At 35.7% G+C, this 16,398-nt stretch overlaps 1 protein-coding gene across 2 annotated transcripts in view; it reads right to left on the bottom strand.

Moving 5' to 3' along the window:
- The window catches only part of LOC150076411 (inactive dipeptidyl peptidase 10-like), a 1,373,013-nt gene that overhangs the window by 190,071 nt on the left and 1,166,544 nt on the right, over positions 1-16,398 (bottom strand). For both annotated transcript variants that reach the window (XM_090387020.1, XM_090387021.1), the window contains exons 7-8: positions 6,765-6,846; positions 1,667-1,787 (exon numbers count right to left, since the gene is read on the bottom strand). In XM_090387020.1, coding sequence (XP_090243146.1) covers positions 1,667-1,787; positions 6,765-6,846 — 203 coding nt within the window. The remainder of the gene's footprint in view (positions 1-1,666; positions 1,788-6,764; positions 6,847-16,398) is intronic.

Here is a 16,398-nt window from a genome sequence, read left to right as displayed (position 1 = left end):
GTGTGTGTGTGTGTGTGTGTGTGTGTGTGTGTGTGTGTGTGTGTATAAAGGCTGGAAAAATAAGCAGGTTAACCAGTATTTAAAAATGATGACAGTGCAATGCATAAAGTAATGGTTCCAACCTTTTTCCTTTCCTGATGTACTAAGTCTCAACCAATCTTCATGTGGCACACCTGTCTCTCCCTTCACTATCTCATGATGTATATTCAATGCTGATTGTATTTCAGTATCTGTTGACCTTTTTTAAATGCATTAAATGGTATCTTTATGGATACCAAAACTCTTTTATGATTTTTTATTTATTTTAACCTTTAATTACTAAAATTTTAAATTGTAATATTACAAGAAATATTCAGCAATATTACAGGAAGGCTTCTGAATATTGATGGACACAGCACAATTGTTCAATCTGGAGCCCAACAGCAGATAGGCAGACAAAGATATCTTCATCTCTTGCACAATCTTTTGACTTAGTATATATATTATACAGTACAAAACTAGAAATTAGAAATTAAAAAAAATAAATACCAGCACTATTCCAAGCCTCACTAGACCTGTAGCCAGCTCTCTTCAGAATTAGCTGCTTTAAATTATATTCAATGGTGCTCTATATTGAGCTAGGCTGACTGAATTCAAATAGAAATTAAATGCATTAAATACATCAGCAAAACTTGATGCCAGCGGCATAATGTGCTAAATTTTTGTGACACACCTTGAATTTTTAATGACACACCAGCATGTAGAACACGGGTTGGAAATGTCTGGTGTAAAACAGCAATATACATCTGATGAAATCAAAGTACTGCATGTTATGACTACTGGAGGGCATAATTGAAAGTTATAACTAAAATAATTGATTATAGCATTTCCATAATCAATTATGCAAACCACTTGATTATGAAATCAAAAACAACAAAAGTAAAGAAATAACAGTGGAGGAATTCAAACTGACGTTATCCAAATTACATCTGAAGTCCTGCAATGTCTTTAGTCCCTCAGTCAATCTCTTCTTTATATATATATATTTTGATTATTTAATCATTTGATTATGCCGATCACTAACTGTGACCCTCTCTGGGGGTCTTCTTCCCAAATGAAGCTTTAATGGAAATTTCCTTTTGAGATCACTTAAAGTTCATCTCTAAACTGCAATAGCTTCTCCAATAGTCAAACAGACAGCAGTTGTCAATTATGGAACAAGTGGTTCTCAAATAAATATTTTTAAAGTTCAGATTTACATTTATCTATACATCAATGTTCAACAGCATAAATGTTCTATTGATAGTAATTCACTTAGTGGTTCCATATTATATATGGCACCTCTGTAGCCAGGTGGGCAGAAGTGGCAGTGCATAGCACACGCTTCTTGATTAGATCGGGGTTCAAGCCCATGACCAGCAAATACGGAGGATGTGGAAAGGTCAGGGAATGACCACCGTATATCCCCGGAGCAATATGGCCTTAGTTGCTAATGCTCCTAAAAAACCAAATAACAACAATATTATATATGCTAAATTATATACTGGATTTATCATACTGGTTTCACTATGATAAAACCAATTCTGCAGCAGAAACAGACATTTGAATAGAAATATTTATTTTAAAAAATTCTTATTCCTAAATAATACAAAATATATTAATGAATAAGCAGAAAGAAATGAACTACCTTCATATAGCCAATCAGGAATTCCATTATATATTGTATCCTTAGAACCAGTTGTTGTAATGGCATGGTGTGTATCATTGACATGGGAGAGATAGAAAACATTATAGCCATACACATAAACCTGTTAAAAGAAAAAAAACTAATTTATACAGTTCAAAACAGAACTGAGAAAATATGCTTACTGAATGCATATATAATGTGCTTACTGAATGCATATATAATGTGCAAACTAAATTAATGGATAGAAAGAACAGAACGTGAAAAAAAAAAAATGCAAATAAAAGTTTAATAAAATCAACTGAAATTTACCTAACTTATTGACCTTCTTCAGGGGATTAAAACTTTTAAATTTATCATAAGATTATATATGAAGAAATTTGATGAAATAAATCATGGCAAGTAGTCTACAAGCAATAGTTTTCTCACTGATTACTCCTGAAATGAACAAAGGTAACTGAACGTATATCTCGGGTATTACGAAACTACCAGACGCGATGTGTGCAGCTTCCAGGTCGGAAACTGCACACAGTAGTGTCACGGGTGAAAGATCCCATTTCAAACGAAAATACAAGTGGGGGTCATCTATAGCATTAAATGCCCGGATTGTGGGGAATGTTATGTGGGGGAAACAAAGCAGCATCTCAAGGATCGTCTGGGGGAGCACACAAAGGCGATAAGGAATGCGGACTACGGAAAATCCGCCGTGGCCAAACACTTTTGGGAGAAGTAGCACCATATCTCCCCGGATGAAGCAGTTATGGGGGCATAGGTTTTGGGACCGCAAGTGGCTCGAGAGCTTGCGGATTAGTTCCATTGAGAACAATATTAATAGAGATAGGGGTATGCGTATTCATCCCCTCTTTGAGGCAGTGATCCTTAGAGGGGATGAACGATTCCACCTGATGCGTTCCCGAGCCACTTCCGGTTCCGACATGCACGAGAACAGTGCACATGACATGTGCCGTGAACCTGCGGGTATTTAAAGTTGCACTGTAAAGTAAAAAAGCGTACTGTTGAGAAAGAAGGCGGAGTCTTCGAAAGCTTCAGATATTTTATCGCTTTTAACCTGGTATATTTTATTGCATATTTTATTGTATTTTATGATATTTTATTTGTTTTATATCCACTGTAAATAGTAATTTATTGTAAGCTTAATTATAAAGTTATCAAAATTTCGGCTTTCGTTTTATTTTGTCATTTCAACATACGGTTGGTGAAAAATACTTAAAATTATATCACGAACATACCCAACCCCAGAGGCCTATTCGGAGAAGAGGTTAACAAAGGTAGGTTTGCATCTCTAATGTACTATTGTTTTTTGGAGATGAAGACTGAATGACCATGCTACTGTTGGAATCCTCTTCTTGTTCTTCCCAGGACTTTTTTTCATGTATTAGCTATTCAAGCCATAGTTTGCTAGTTAAAATGGCAATCTAGTTTATACAGTTTGTTGTGTATTATATGTTCTTGTTTATACTCTTGCATGGACACTACGTCAGAGCAGTTTACAATAAATCACGAATACTTTATGTTAAGCATATTTAGCAGTCACAGGCTTGAACCGTGGTCCATTCAAAGGGTATGTGCAACTGCACTCTTACTCTATGGGCTAAACTACACGTTGTGGAGTGAAAAACTTTCAGAATCCTGAGGCACTGATGGAGGAGCCAGTGGGGGGGAGGATGAAGGAACACTTTTGGAAAGAAGAATTTGCAAAAGGAATAGTCAAGTGGGGATGGTTACTTTCTTGTTTCTATGCTGATTGATTACAAATGCAGTTTATTTGACTTCCCTTTCCACCATTTAGCACTTTCCTGAAACCCTAAAGCCTCTCATTAGGTTTTACAAATCATAGAAACATCCATAGCAAAGACCCATACGCGACCTCTGTCCAAGTGGATTACATCTTTACTAAATAAATCCCATCTACAAATATACATAGGCCATGCTAAGATGATATCACCCCTGCAACCTTGCAGGGTCATGTGAATCAGATTAGGTGTGGTTTTTACCACACCTAATCAGTAATAAGAATTATCTGAAATAAAATTAGCTTGAAAGTTGCTCTGTCTTTAATAACAGATAAAGTATTCGATTGCTTTTAACTTTAGAATTATTTATGGCTTTGATCAGAAAATACCTTGTATATACGTTATACACAGTGTTGCACCGTATGACTTGACAGAGGTGAGTGATATTGTGGGTTGAAGGAAAGTGTTCAGGACAGGAGGACATGAACATATAACTGATTTCTGGCTGTGAAAGACATGCCCTGTGACAGAGAGCATTTAATGATGAGTACATTTTATCACAATCAAATAATGCAAGAATATTTTAGTAAAACTTCTGTATATATCAGGTGAATAAAAATGCCTATTAGTATAAGAATTAAAATAGCAGACTGATGCAAAGAAGAAATGCTTATGCCACATCTGCCATAAATAAAAGATCTCTCTAGTTTCATAACAATGAGTAACAAAAAAGTTCATATTTATATTTAACTGTTTCTTATATGCATTTTGTGTACTAAATTCAAGGATATCATTGGTTTTTCTCTAGTTTAAAATAATGTTTTGGGAGTAACTGAAGGTTTCATGTTTTTTTGTAACAGTGATACACACAGTATAAAGTACTTCATAAGTCCACCATTGTCAGAGGCACATATAAATATAGATATATTATATACATAATATTTCATATAATTTCTCATATAAAGTGATCAATTTTTGGGAAAAAATGAAATAAGGAGATATTAAGTTGCATGCAAGTTCTTAATGAATATTTTACAATAAAAATTATTATATAATTTTATCTTATTCCAATAAAAAATCCAGGTATGATTTTATTTCATCTTCAAAACTGACTGCTAGAAGGCAAGGTTAAATGCTTATGGACAAAGAGAATGAAAGTGCGAGTTTTTTTTCAAAAAGTATCCAGATTGTTACAACATAGTGACAATAAGCATACTTATGGGGTGGGTGACTTGATCCCACTTTTGAAAGTGATTTATTTAGTGATTTTCCACTCTTGGATGATGCACTTTTGAGAAATAATTTTGAAATCACTGAAATATGAGCCATATCATATTACTTTTTATTGTTTTAAACTTTGTGAAATCAACAACCTTTTGATTTATTTTTCAGTCTATAAAACGAAAAAAGTCACACAGAGCCACATCTTGGGAATTAGGAACTGCTGAACTTCAGAAATTCTACATTTTGGAAAAAACACTGTATAAATAGCAACAAATACAATAGCACATTACTATGACAAGACCACACCAGTCTTTCGAGTTCCGTTCTCTCAGTCTTTCTTCAAATCACATCATGAAGGCATTCCAGAACTTCAAAATAGAACTCTTTATTAATTGTTTGTCCCTCTGGAGCATATTCAATGTGTAACTAATAGCAATACTAACAACATGCCTTCATTTTGCTGAATACTAGCTGTGCTTTTTTGGGTCAGAGTGTGTGTGTGTGTGTGTGTGGATTATAAAAGAAGTCTTCCACTGGAATGACTGCTGTTTGCTGGTTTCCAGATCATATAAAGAAACCCACATTTCATTTCCAGTTATGAAATGCTTTTGAAATGTTTCATCATTAGTCATGCATTCAAAACAAATTGGAAGTCATGCTGTCGGTGTTCACTCCATTCCTCTGTTTTTGCATAAATGCACCTTACATCAAAAGTTTTTGTTAAAGTGGAATGACATCATCTGATAATGATACAAGTTTCTTCGGAAATTTCATAAACAGTCAATCTTTAGTTATATTATAAAAAAATTTGCACTTGAGACACAATGTTGTCATTTGATCAAAGGCAGGCCCATCCAGATCAAGTATCACTTTAAACACATTCCCTATCCATTTAAAAATCAAAGTGCCATTAAAAAACTTGTGTACAATTCATTGCATGGTCCCCACATGCTATTTGAAGAAAATCAAGTGTTTCACTTGAAACAACTGATCACCTTCATTTGATCAAACAGTCCTAAAGAACCAGTGCATGTTTGATCATGTAATGTTGTTGTTTCCATTTGAATAGCCCATGGGCCTTGTGAAAGAAAGACAACATTGAACCTTGGCTTTTGGAGTGCTGTGAGGTAGCCTCAACCAGATGTGGCTTTATTATCTTCTGATAATTTTTGTCCATGGCATACTTTGACACACTATTATCAAAAGCTAGGAGGAGGCATGGCATCTGATATAGTAGGAAAGAATTTGATATTTGAAGTAATGGTAGTGACAGGTTTATTGGGGCAGTTCCAGCACTCTGCTTGGATACTTAGTAATATATTAATTCCAAAATTGACTAATTTCTATGTATTATTTTGTAAGAAATTTAGACATAAGCAAAGTCTAAATTTTTCACAATCAAGACTGCCTCAAGGATTTTCCACCTTGTGCAAAATACAGGGAACCATCTCTTTCAAACAGAAGTGTTGCACTACTATGTTTAAATTAACAACAATAGCAACATTTGTATGCTATATATATATATATATATATATATATATGCTTCCTACAACTTTTAATTTTTCATTTAAAATAAAGGTTCTGAAAAAAATGTTGAATTCAGGAATAAAAACTTGTACTACATCATATTAGACTGTAATTTGAAAATTAATATAAACTAATTAGTATTTTCATAAATGCTATCTGACATGCTTTCTCATTAGTAGCAAATTAATAACTCCTTACTGGCAAATTAATAACTCCTTACAAGTAAAAAGAAAAAAAAAAAATAATAATTGTTTTGCTTGTTAATTGTAGTCCAGCAAACATGCCAGTAGTTATGCCACTAGAGGAAGTGAACAGCACTTAGAATGTTTTGCCAAGTAAACACCAGTTAGTTTATATTATCCAATGTAATGCAGTGTGATGTAAAACTTCATCCTAAATAATTTACTTTAATCATTAAATCAGCTGCCTCGAAAGTCCGACTGTCCATTTTTGTGAATGTTCAAATGTGCCAAAAAAAAAAAAAAAACCAAGTACATTATATCATTTCATAGTATTCAAAGAAGATATCATCAATGTATGCCTAAATCTATAACTTAATAAATAGCTCTATTAAATAAACACAATGTTTCATATACCAGTTGGTTTCCTTTAGGGCCCCAGGCAGCATACTGAAGAAATGCATTGGGATTGTCTGGAGGAGCCAACTGAATTGGCTGTCTGAAAAAAGGAGAAAGTTCCTTACAGGCGCATATTAAGCATACTACAGTATTCATTACAATCATATTTACATGTGAAATAGTTTCATACATCTTATAGAACTAATGTTTGGCAAAATCATCACCACAAAAAAAAAAAAAAAAAAAAAAAACTATAAAATTTGTACATATAAAAATTAAATCTGTGAAAGGAAATGTGTTACATTTCAGGTGAGTTAAGAAATAGTAATAATTCATGATTTACAACAAAAAAAAAAAAAAAAAAAAAAGTGAGTAAAAAGCAATGACTCTTACATGCACACAGAAAATTTTGTTTCCATGCATCTGCCACTTTGCCTTTTCAACAAGAACATGGCAACACACAATTGGCAGATTTCTGCTGGTTCAATTTTAACGAAATTTTGGATGCCATGATAAGTCTGTCTAAGAGAGCTAAATAAAAAATTTCATGAAAATCCATCTATTGGGAATTGAGGTATTACATGCTGGTAGATGGAAAGACCAAGAAATAATAATTTTCAGATTTCTATTCATCCAATTTTCATGAAATTTTGGATGTTTCAACAAACATTTCTAAAAGAAACAAATATAAAATTTCATGAAATTCTATCCACTATTAGGAGTTAAGTGATTATGGACGGATGGGCATGGTGACAACAATAGATGTATTATGCATATATGCTAATGTGCCTAATAAAAATTTAAAAGTATCTATTAGAATTACACTCATGTGAATTTAGAATTCCTCCAGTCAGATCTTCAGTTTTGATCTGCATCACTGATTATTTGTCAAATGGAGATGTGCATCTATGAAAAATTCATTACAACTTCTGTGTTGGTGTTCAAAATGAGCCGCATCTCTTGTGTTGATGTTTTGGTTTCAGTTCTGATTTCTCTATCTCCACATCACTATGCACTGGAAATGAGCAGTTAAGTAATGCAGCAAATTTAGTTGTCCAGAATCTTTTAAAGTCTGGCATATTTTACAAAAAATCAACATTTTGCAATCCAGAAATAAGAAAACAAGCTGGCATATGTATCAATGATTACAAGAATCCATGCAAAAAAGGGTGTTTACTCTCTTTATATGGTGTTTGCAGAACTGACTTATCCTTTCATCTATTTAAATCCTGCTGGTTGCAAAAATGCAACCAGCAGGATTTAAACTGCAAAGATAATGCAATGGTCTTAATTCTTACAGCAGAACAAACTTTCCTTTGCAATGAATTTTCTTGGTATTGCACTACTTTCAAACAAATGGCTTCACCAAAAGGTTAATTGCTATTTGTTTAAAAGATGAGACTGCTATGACAGACTGTTTCAGGACTAACCGGGTCCCTCATCATATAGTAGATGGCTTCTTTTTTTTTTTTTTTTTTTTTTGTTAGTTGTTGGCACATCGGCTTCTGTGGCCATATTGCACCTCCCAAGGTTCTTGCATTTTCTACTCTGATCCAAGCACGAGGTGGGATTCGAACTCACGACCTTTGGGTTGCCAGGCAGGCACTTTACCCACCTAGCTAGCATGGTCAGCAGATGACCTCTAGTGACAAGACACAGATGAAACAGTTGTAAAGTTGGTCAATATGAGCTGCTATGCCATATACAAAATCTGAGATTTCAAAATTGTAATACAGCTAAAGCTGTCTATTTTATGAGTGTTATCACCAGAAACAGGGCTTAGAGGGGAAGAGGCATTCTGTGTGTTATCAGACACTCAGTCTAAGTCTAAAACACTGATGGATCCAATATCTTTCTATTTTAGAAGAGTTAGGAGAAGTCCAGTTGGCCTGCCTCCTTAAAATCCACTCGTGCACACTTTCTCGATGGTAAGGCCTATTACGTCACTTTAGTGGCAATGAACATGTAGAGCGGTTCTCCTCAAGATGTCTGGTCAGTGTGAAGAGGAAAAGACAAAATCCTCCAGCACATGATGAAATAAATGGCCCTCAATCGTCAGTGGCTTTCACTCTCCCTCTTACGGTAGCGAGAGGATCAGAGTGAAAGCTAAGAGTGCTAAGAATCTCAGGGTATGACCAGGCTGCCATGCAAGGAAACTGAACTTGGCCTGTTACAATGCAAGATCGCTCATCGGTGAAGATAGGATATTAGAACTAGAAGAGGAATTAGAAAATGTGAATCGGAATGTCATCGGCTTGGCTGAAACAAGAAGAAAGAATCACTTATAAGTTTATCAAGTGCAAATCTGCTGTACACCAATGGAAACAGTGAAAAGAACGATAAAGTTGGCTTTCTGGTCCATAAAGATATAAAAACAAGATTTTGGAATTCAAAAGTACATTACCAAGGGCGTCAAGGCTACTGCTACTACTCAGGATTTCTAAGAAGTAAAGAACAACTTCAGAACGATGTTACTGTTCTGAAGTTGAAGAAATGTACACCAAATTTGAGAGACTTATAGATGAACAGAAAATTCACTACACCATTATTATGAGTTATGGGGGACTTCAGTACTAAGGTTGGAAAGAGACAAAACAACATAGAAAGGGAAACTATCAGAAATTTTGGAATTGGCAAAAGAAACAAAAGAGGTGAAAGACTTGTGGGAAATCTCGAGGGATGTCAGTAATGAACACTTTTTTCAAGAAAAATGTAAACAGAAAGTGGACATGGAAGAGCCCAAATGGATTAACAACTAATGAAATCGACTTCATCCTCACTAACAGAAGATATATTCTGAACGATGTTACTGTTCTGAAGAAGGTAAATGTTGGAAGTGATCACAGAATGTAAGATGCACACTTGATATAGATGTAAGAAAGGTATATCAGGTGTCTGGATACACCAATCACCTCACCTCCATACTTGCATTGCTGGCCGCATTACACACAGCTTGGTTGGCCATACCTCCTGAACACTTCCGACACCTTGTTGAATCAATGCCACGTCGGATAGCTGCTGTACTGAGGGCAAAAGGAGGACCTTCAAAGTATTAGGTAGATGGTCATAATTCAGTGATCACTCAGTGTATATTTCCACTCTGAATCCTAGAATTAATTTCTTCTGTGATATTATTACAATCATTCAGAATACTTCCCAAATACTTGAAACTTGGCACTTTCTCAACTGTTTGATTTCCAATATTGAGGTTGGGGTCAGCATTATTCTCATTTCTACTAGGTTTAAAGTATTTTGTTTTGTTATTGCTTATTTTTAGGACAATGAGATTAGTTTCTTTTTCCAGCAGTATAAAATTAGAGATAACGCCCTGTAAATCATCACTGACCAGGCATATGTCATCTGCAAAGGCCTGGAGTAGTCCTTTCAGGTGTACTCCTTTCCCTGTCTCTTCCACTTTTCTTATAACTTTTTCCAAAGCCAAATTAAAGAGCAGAAGTGAAAGTGCATCACCCTGTTTTAAGCCTGTTGTGATTTCAAAGGGGTCTGATATTCAATTTTTCATTTTGATTTTGTTTGTCGATTCATTTTTCACCACAAATTGATATAAAGATTTGATCAATTGAGGAGTGATTTTTCTTAAAGCCATTTTAGTAGTTCCCTATTGTTTCTTTTATATAACAAGTTAGCCTCTGTAGTATGATGTTAGACAGGATTTTATATTTAGTGTTTAAAAGAGAAATCCCTCTATAGTTATTACAGTCTGCTCTAGATCCTTTCCTATGAATGGGACATATGCTTTCTTTCCATTGATCAGATAATTGTTCTTTCCTACAGATTTGCACTATTAAGTTGTGAATCGCTTTATGCTGGTTTTTCACATCCTACTTTGATAAGTTCAGTAGGTATATTATTGCTTCTGGGTGCTTTGTGACTTTTCAATTTGAAGATGCTGGATTTTACTTCAGATGTAGTGTGGATTCCTCTATTTCTGGCTCTGCAACTCTTTGTCCATCCTCTTCTTCCATTTTTATATTCAGAAGTTCACTGAAATATTCACTTCATCTTTTAAGAATCTCATCTTTGGATGTTAGGACACTTTGGTTCTTACCTTGGATAAGGGTGTATGTCGGTTGGTATGCAATTCTTCCACTCCCTTATACAACTGCCTTATATTTCTGTCTTTAGTTGTTTTCCATATTACTATTTGGCCTTCCTGGAAATGTCTTTTCTTCCTTCTAAGGAGTGCTTTAGTTTCTTTGCAACATTGTTTGTACTGTTTGCACTTCTCATGATTGGGATACCTTTACTAGTCTAATCATTTGGATTTTCTTTCCTCCAACTTTTTGTGCACATTCTCCATCATACCATTCTTTACCCTTTTTCATAGGTTCTAATCCCAGAGAGTAATTTGCCGATTCCAGAATAGCATCTCTTATGTATTTCCAGGTGCTATTAACATCATTAAATTCATGTTTCTCTGCCTGACTGGTAGTTTTATTGTCTAGCTTTCTTTGAAAGTTAAACTTATTTTCATTGTTATTTAGTCTGTTGGTGTTGATTTTTAGTGAAGTTATTTTTGTGTGGCCTGTTGTTAATAATCTTTTTTTTTTGGCTTTGGAATGACTAAGAAGTGGTCTGAATCAATATCATAACATCTGTATGATAATATCTGCAATTGTTGATTGTCTTCTTTTGTCAACTAAAACATGGTCAATTTGGTTAAATGTTTTTCCATATGGTGAACATCCAGGTTTGCTTATGTATTTGTTTATGTGGGAACATTGTGCTTTTAATTATCATATTTTTGAATGTTGTAAATGATATAAGTCTTGTGCGCCATTGCTGTTAGACATTTCATGAAGACTTCCTTTTCCGATGGTTGGTCGCCGTATGTCTCTCTTCCAATTTTTGCATTACTGCCCAGAATGATTTTGAAATCATATTTTGGCAATTTATTGTATAGTTCTTCAAGATCTTGGCAGAATTTATCATTTGTTTCCTCATTTTTGTCTTCCATGTATGTTGATAAAATCATGCTGAACCAGTTATCAGCCCGACTTCAACCAAGTAAAAAAGTACATCAGGCTAGGAGAGAGTTTCACAGGAGGAGAATGTGGCCATTTAATAAAGTAAAATACTTTGAGCAAATATATAAAAGCCAAAAAGAAAATGTCAAAGCTATCATGGATTAGAAGACAGATACATGGCAGGATATGATTAAAACTATTAGCAATAGTGACTCTTGGATATAGTGACCCTGCTACAATTTCTGAGAAACAAAACTTTCCCTGAAATATACTACATATTCACTATGATAAATCCTAAAACAATAACCTAGGAGACCATGTCCATTCTACACAAATTAATACCTATGGATGATGCCAAAATGAATCTTCCAGACATGGCCGCTATGTGCCTATGATATGCCTTTGTGAGCTTTACTCGCACCCCCCCCCACAAAAGAAAAGAATAATAAACAATTATAGGCAATTATTTTAAAACTTCGGTGGTTCTGGTAGTTTAATGTGTTTGTGTGTGCTATGGGTGTTTAACGGCACATAAGCTACACTGGCTATAGTGTGCCTTTCCATAAAGTTGTGTTAGGATATAATTCAAAATTGAAGGCATTTCAATTTCATTTTAGATAAACTATTCAGAATCGATGGTATATTCCAATTTTTTTCAGAAAACAGAAAGTTACTTAATGTTTGCCTGACTGCCATTAATATGCTCTAGTGACATTGGTTCTTGCAGTTTAGTCTGAGAAAGCAGGATTAATGATCTGTCCTGATGATATTGAGGACAGTCAATAAGAATATGCTTGACTGTTAGATGTACTGAGCAGTGTGGACACTGCGGAGGATCATCACCTGTGAGTAGATGGAGGTGGGTCAGATGAGTATGTCCTATTCTTGCCTGTGAAAGTACCACTTCTTCCCTTCTAGTTGTTTGGATGCTTGAGTGCCAAAATTTTGGTTCCTGTTTCAACTGAAAAATTTTACTATTAGTCTGGGTGTGCCATAGCTCTTTCCACTGTTCAAGGCATACTGCTTTTATGATATCATGGTCAGAGGCTGGAATATGGACAGAGGTAAAATCTAATGTGGACAGATTTTTTGCCAATATATCTGCCAGTTCATTCCCCATTATCCCTGAATGTGCTGGAATCCAACAAAAGTTATCTAATTGTTGATGTTGTTCAATTTTCAAGAGCAAGTTCCTGATTCGGTTTAAACTAGGGTGTTTCGTATAGGAGGGATTTTGCATTGCTCTAATTGAGCTGAGAGAATCTGTGTAAATTAAATATTTTGAAGATGGGTAAAGATTCAAATTTTCAAGAACTAATTTTATTACATGTAGTTCTGTAGAAAAGTTGCTATACCCAGGTAGAAGGGAAGCTGAAATAATAGTGGAGGGAAACACTGCTGCGGCTCCAACGGCTGATTGAGATTTGGATCCATGTGTATATTTTGGCAGGAAATCAACATAGTTCTGAATATGACTTGTATGGAGTTTTTTTCAGGTTGAGAGTCAGTAGAAGATTCTTACTCCATTGAAGAAAATAAGTATCAAAGTTCAGTTGAAGAGGGGAGTCCAAGCTGGATGAAAGTAATTCATTACCTGTTGACTTTTGTGAAGAGGAACTTTCCAACTCTGTGATATTTCAAAAAGCCATAGGCCTGCTGGCCTTATTTTATTAGGTTTATTTCTGTATAGATTAGGTACTTGAGGATTGAAGAGGTATGGGTGAATAGGATGCAAACAGAAACTTTTTATTTTGTCTGCATACTTCAGTAGTAACATTTTTCTGCGGAGGTGCAAAGGGGATTCGTGAGCTTCAATATATAGACTGTGAGTTGGATATATCCTGAAGGCTCCAAGTGCAATCCATAATACTCTGTGTTGTATAGAATCCAGCCAGCGTAGTACACTCTTTCGGGCAGAATCGTAGACTGGAGCACCATAATCCAAACGGGATCTAATCAATGCTCTATATAGTCGAAGCAACAAGGCATGATCTGCTCCCCAAGGCAGGGCGGATAAGGCTCTTAGTATTTTGAGCTTTTTGAGACAGGTATTCCGTAAAAATTTAATATGTTCATGGAAGTTTAACTTCTTGTCAAGAGTTAATCCCAAGAATCTGATGCTGTTGGCAATTGGAATGGTAAAGTCTGACATGTGAAATTCGGGATCTGTATGTAATTTGCATTGATTGCAAAAGCGTATAGCAACAGTTTTCTGTTGTGAAAGATGACAGCCATTGAGCACTGCCCACTTTGGTATTTTATTTAGTGATATCTGCAATTTACGTTCAATGGATCTCATGTTCTGAGAATGGCAAGAAAGAGAGAGAGAGATCGTCAGCATAAAGGTAAGCATCAACAGTATTTGGAAGTTCTTTTGTAATGGAGTGAATTCTAAGGGCAAAAAGTGTTGCACTCAGTACAGACCCTTGCGGAACTCCTTCTTCCTGCAAGAATGTTGTAGAAAGGGAGTTAAAATATTGTACTTGATAAGAACAACTCCATAAAAAGTTGTTAATGAATACAGGCAGGTTGCCTTGTGGACCAAGTGTATGCAGGTCCACAAGGCAACCTGCAAGTCTGTAAGAATGCTGTGAAGCCAGATAGTATCAAATGTTCGATGTTCGAGTCTCCATGTTCGATGGAGACCATACCAAGGTGTTAATTTCTCACAAAGGCATTGCGAACTGCAGAATCGGCCTTGATCATAAGATCTAAAGCAGACCTGTTTTGGCAAAAGCCATGTTGACTATTACTCATTAGATTTTGGTCTTCAATTATCCAAACGAGTCTTCTGAGAAACCTTATATTTAAGGTTTCTCAACCTTATATTTAACAATTTATTTCTCAGTTTTCCATCTCTCACAAGTTTTAGAATATGCAGGATGATTACCTTTACAGTTTGGACAAGTCTTTTCTGTTGCCAAACATTCAGACTGAGTATGATCGGAAGATCCACAGTTGGGACAAACTGGGTTTCCTCTACATGTTGTCTGAGAGTCTTCTGTGGATCATTTTCTCAAGGATTTTACTGAGGGAAATTGGCCGGTAACTAAAAGTACTGGAGGGATCTTTTCTGGGTTTCAAAAAAGCCAAAACTGTGGCATGGTGCCAAGACGTAGAATAGATGTTTTCCAGAAATATTCGATTATAAAATAACAGCAGTAACTGCAAATGTTTGTCGTCAAGGTGTTATAACATGATAGTAATATATTCCATTGGGCCCTGCTGCACGGTTGTGTGTTTTTCTAATAGCTTGTAGAAGTTCCAAATACTGAAGAGGCTGGTTATACAGTATGTTTAGAGAGGTGTGAAATTTAGAGGGTCATGATTCAGTGATGTCCTTAATTTTCTGGAATTCCAGCGAATAATAGCTTGATGCTCATGAGACTTGGGCAAAGGTTTTTTCCAAGGCATTTGCCACATCTAGAGGAGCAGAGAATTCTTGCCCATTCCACGAAAGAATTATTATTATTATTAGCCATATGGTGCAAGGAAGCCTGAGGCTTATGCTGAAAAGCGAAAAAAATTTTCTGAGTTACCCTGTGTGTGTGTGTGTGTGTGTGTGTGTGTGTGTGTGTGTGTGTGTGTGTGTGTGTGTGTGTGTGTGTGTGTGTGAGAGAGTGAGAGAGAGAGAGAGAGAGAGAGAGAGAGAGAGAGAGAGAGAGAGAGAGAGAGAGAGAGAAGTAGAACGAAATCACCAAGAAAGAGAAGAATGATGATCTCCAGCTGAGGACCCTGGGTGTGCCAAGCCCATACTCACCAGATGTGAGCCCCTGGGGTTAATTTTGTGGTAGGAAACTTGCCAGAAAGCTGCCTAATTTTTTTCCATATTAATCTGGAATCAGTGTTTCTGTTTACAGTGGATGCAAACAGAGTCCAGGAATCTTTCTTAGCTTTTCTTTGTATGAAACGAGCTTTTGCCTTTCATTTCTTATAGTTGATGAGATTAGCTGTGGTTGGGGATCGTCTAAATAAATTCCACGCTTTATTTTTTCCCCCTCTTTGTTTTCGTGCATTCATCATTCCACCAGTAGTTAAAATGCTGCTGGGCCAGGGGATTCGTCAATGGAATTGAGTTTTTAGCAGCTGATAGCAATTGGGATGTAATATATTCTGTCACTTCATTTATGGGTTGTAATCATATAATTTCCTCATTCAGTGTGATTGCTGAATGAAATTTTACCCAGTTGGCTTGAGAGAATTTCCATTTCCTGTAAGGTTTTGGTAAAGGTGGTTGTGTAGTGAGCCAATTACACATAATTGGTAAATGGTCACTGCCCATGGGATCATCCATAACAGACCATTCCATGACTGTAAACAGTATCGAGGAGCAAATCGAGAGATCAATTGCAGAAGTTTGTCCAGTTGGCAATTTTATGTAAGTAGGTCCACCAGTATTAAGGATGGTAAGGTTTTGCTTATCCAGAAGGGTTTCAATTAGTGCCATATCTATCTAATTTAGAAGATCCCCATAAGGGGATGGTGGCTACTGAAATCTCCCAATAGACAGACAGTCAGGGGGAGGTAACTGCATTAGAAGATCTTCAAGATCTTTGTAAGAGGAGGTGTGATTTGGTGGAAGATAGATTGAAACAAGCATTATTGCAATCTGTGTAATGAAATGTACAGCAACATCTTCAATTTCTGTTTGAAGAACAATTTGT

The sequence above is a fragment of the Mastigoproctus giganteus genome, chromosome 13, assembly GCF_048544385.1.
Source record: "Mastigoproctus giganteus isolate SK-2022 chromosome 13, ASM4854438v1, whole genome shotgun sequence".
NCBI classification, from domain to species: domain Eukaryota; kingdom Metazoa; phylum Arthropoda; class Arachnida; order Uropygi; family Thelyphonidae; genus Mastigoproctus; species Mastigoproctus giganteus.
Note: the sequence above shows the minus strand (reverse complement) of the source record. Positions and strands in the feature narration are given on the sequence as shown.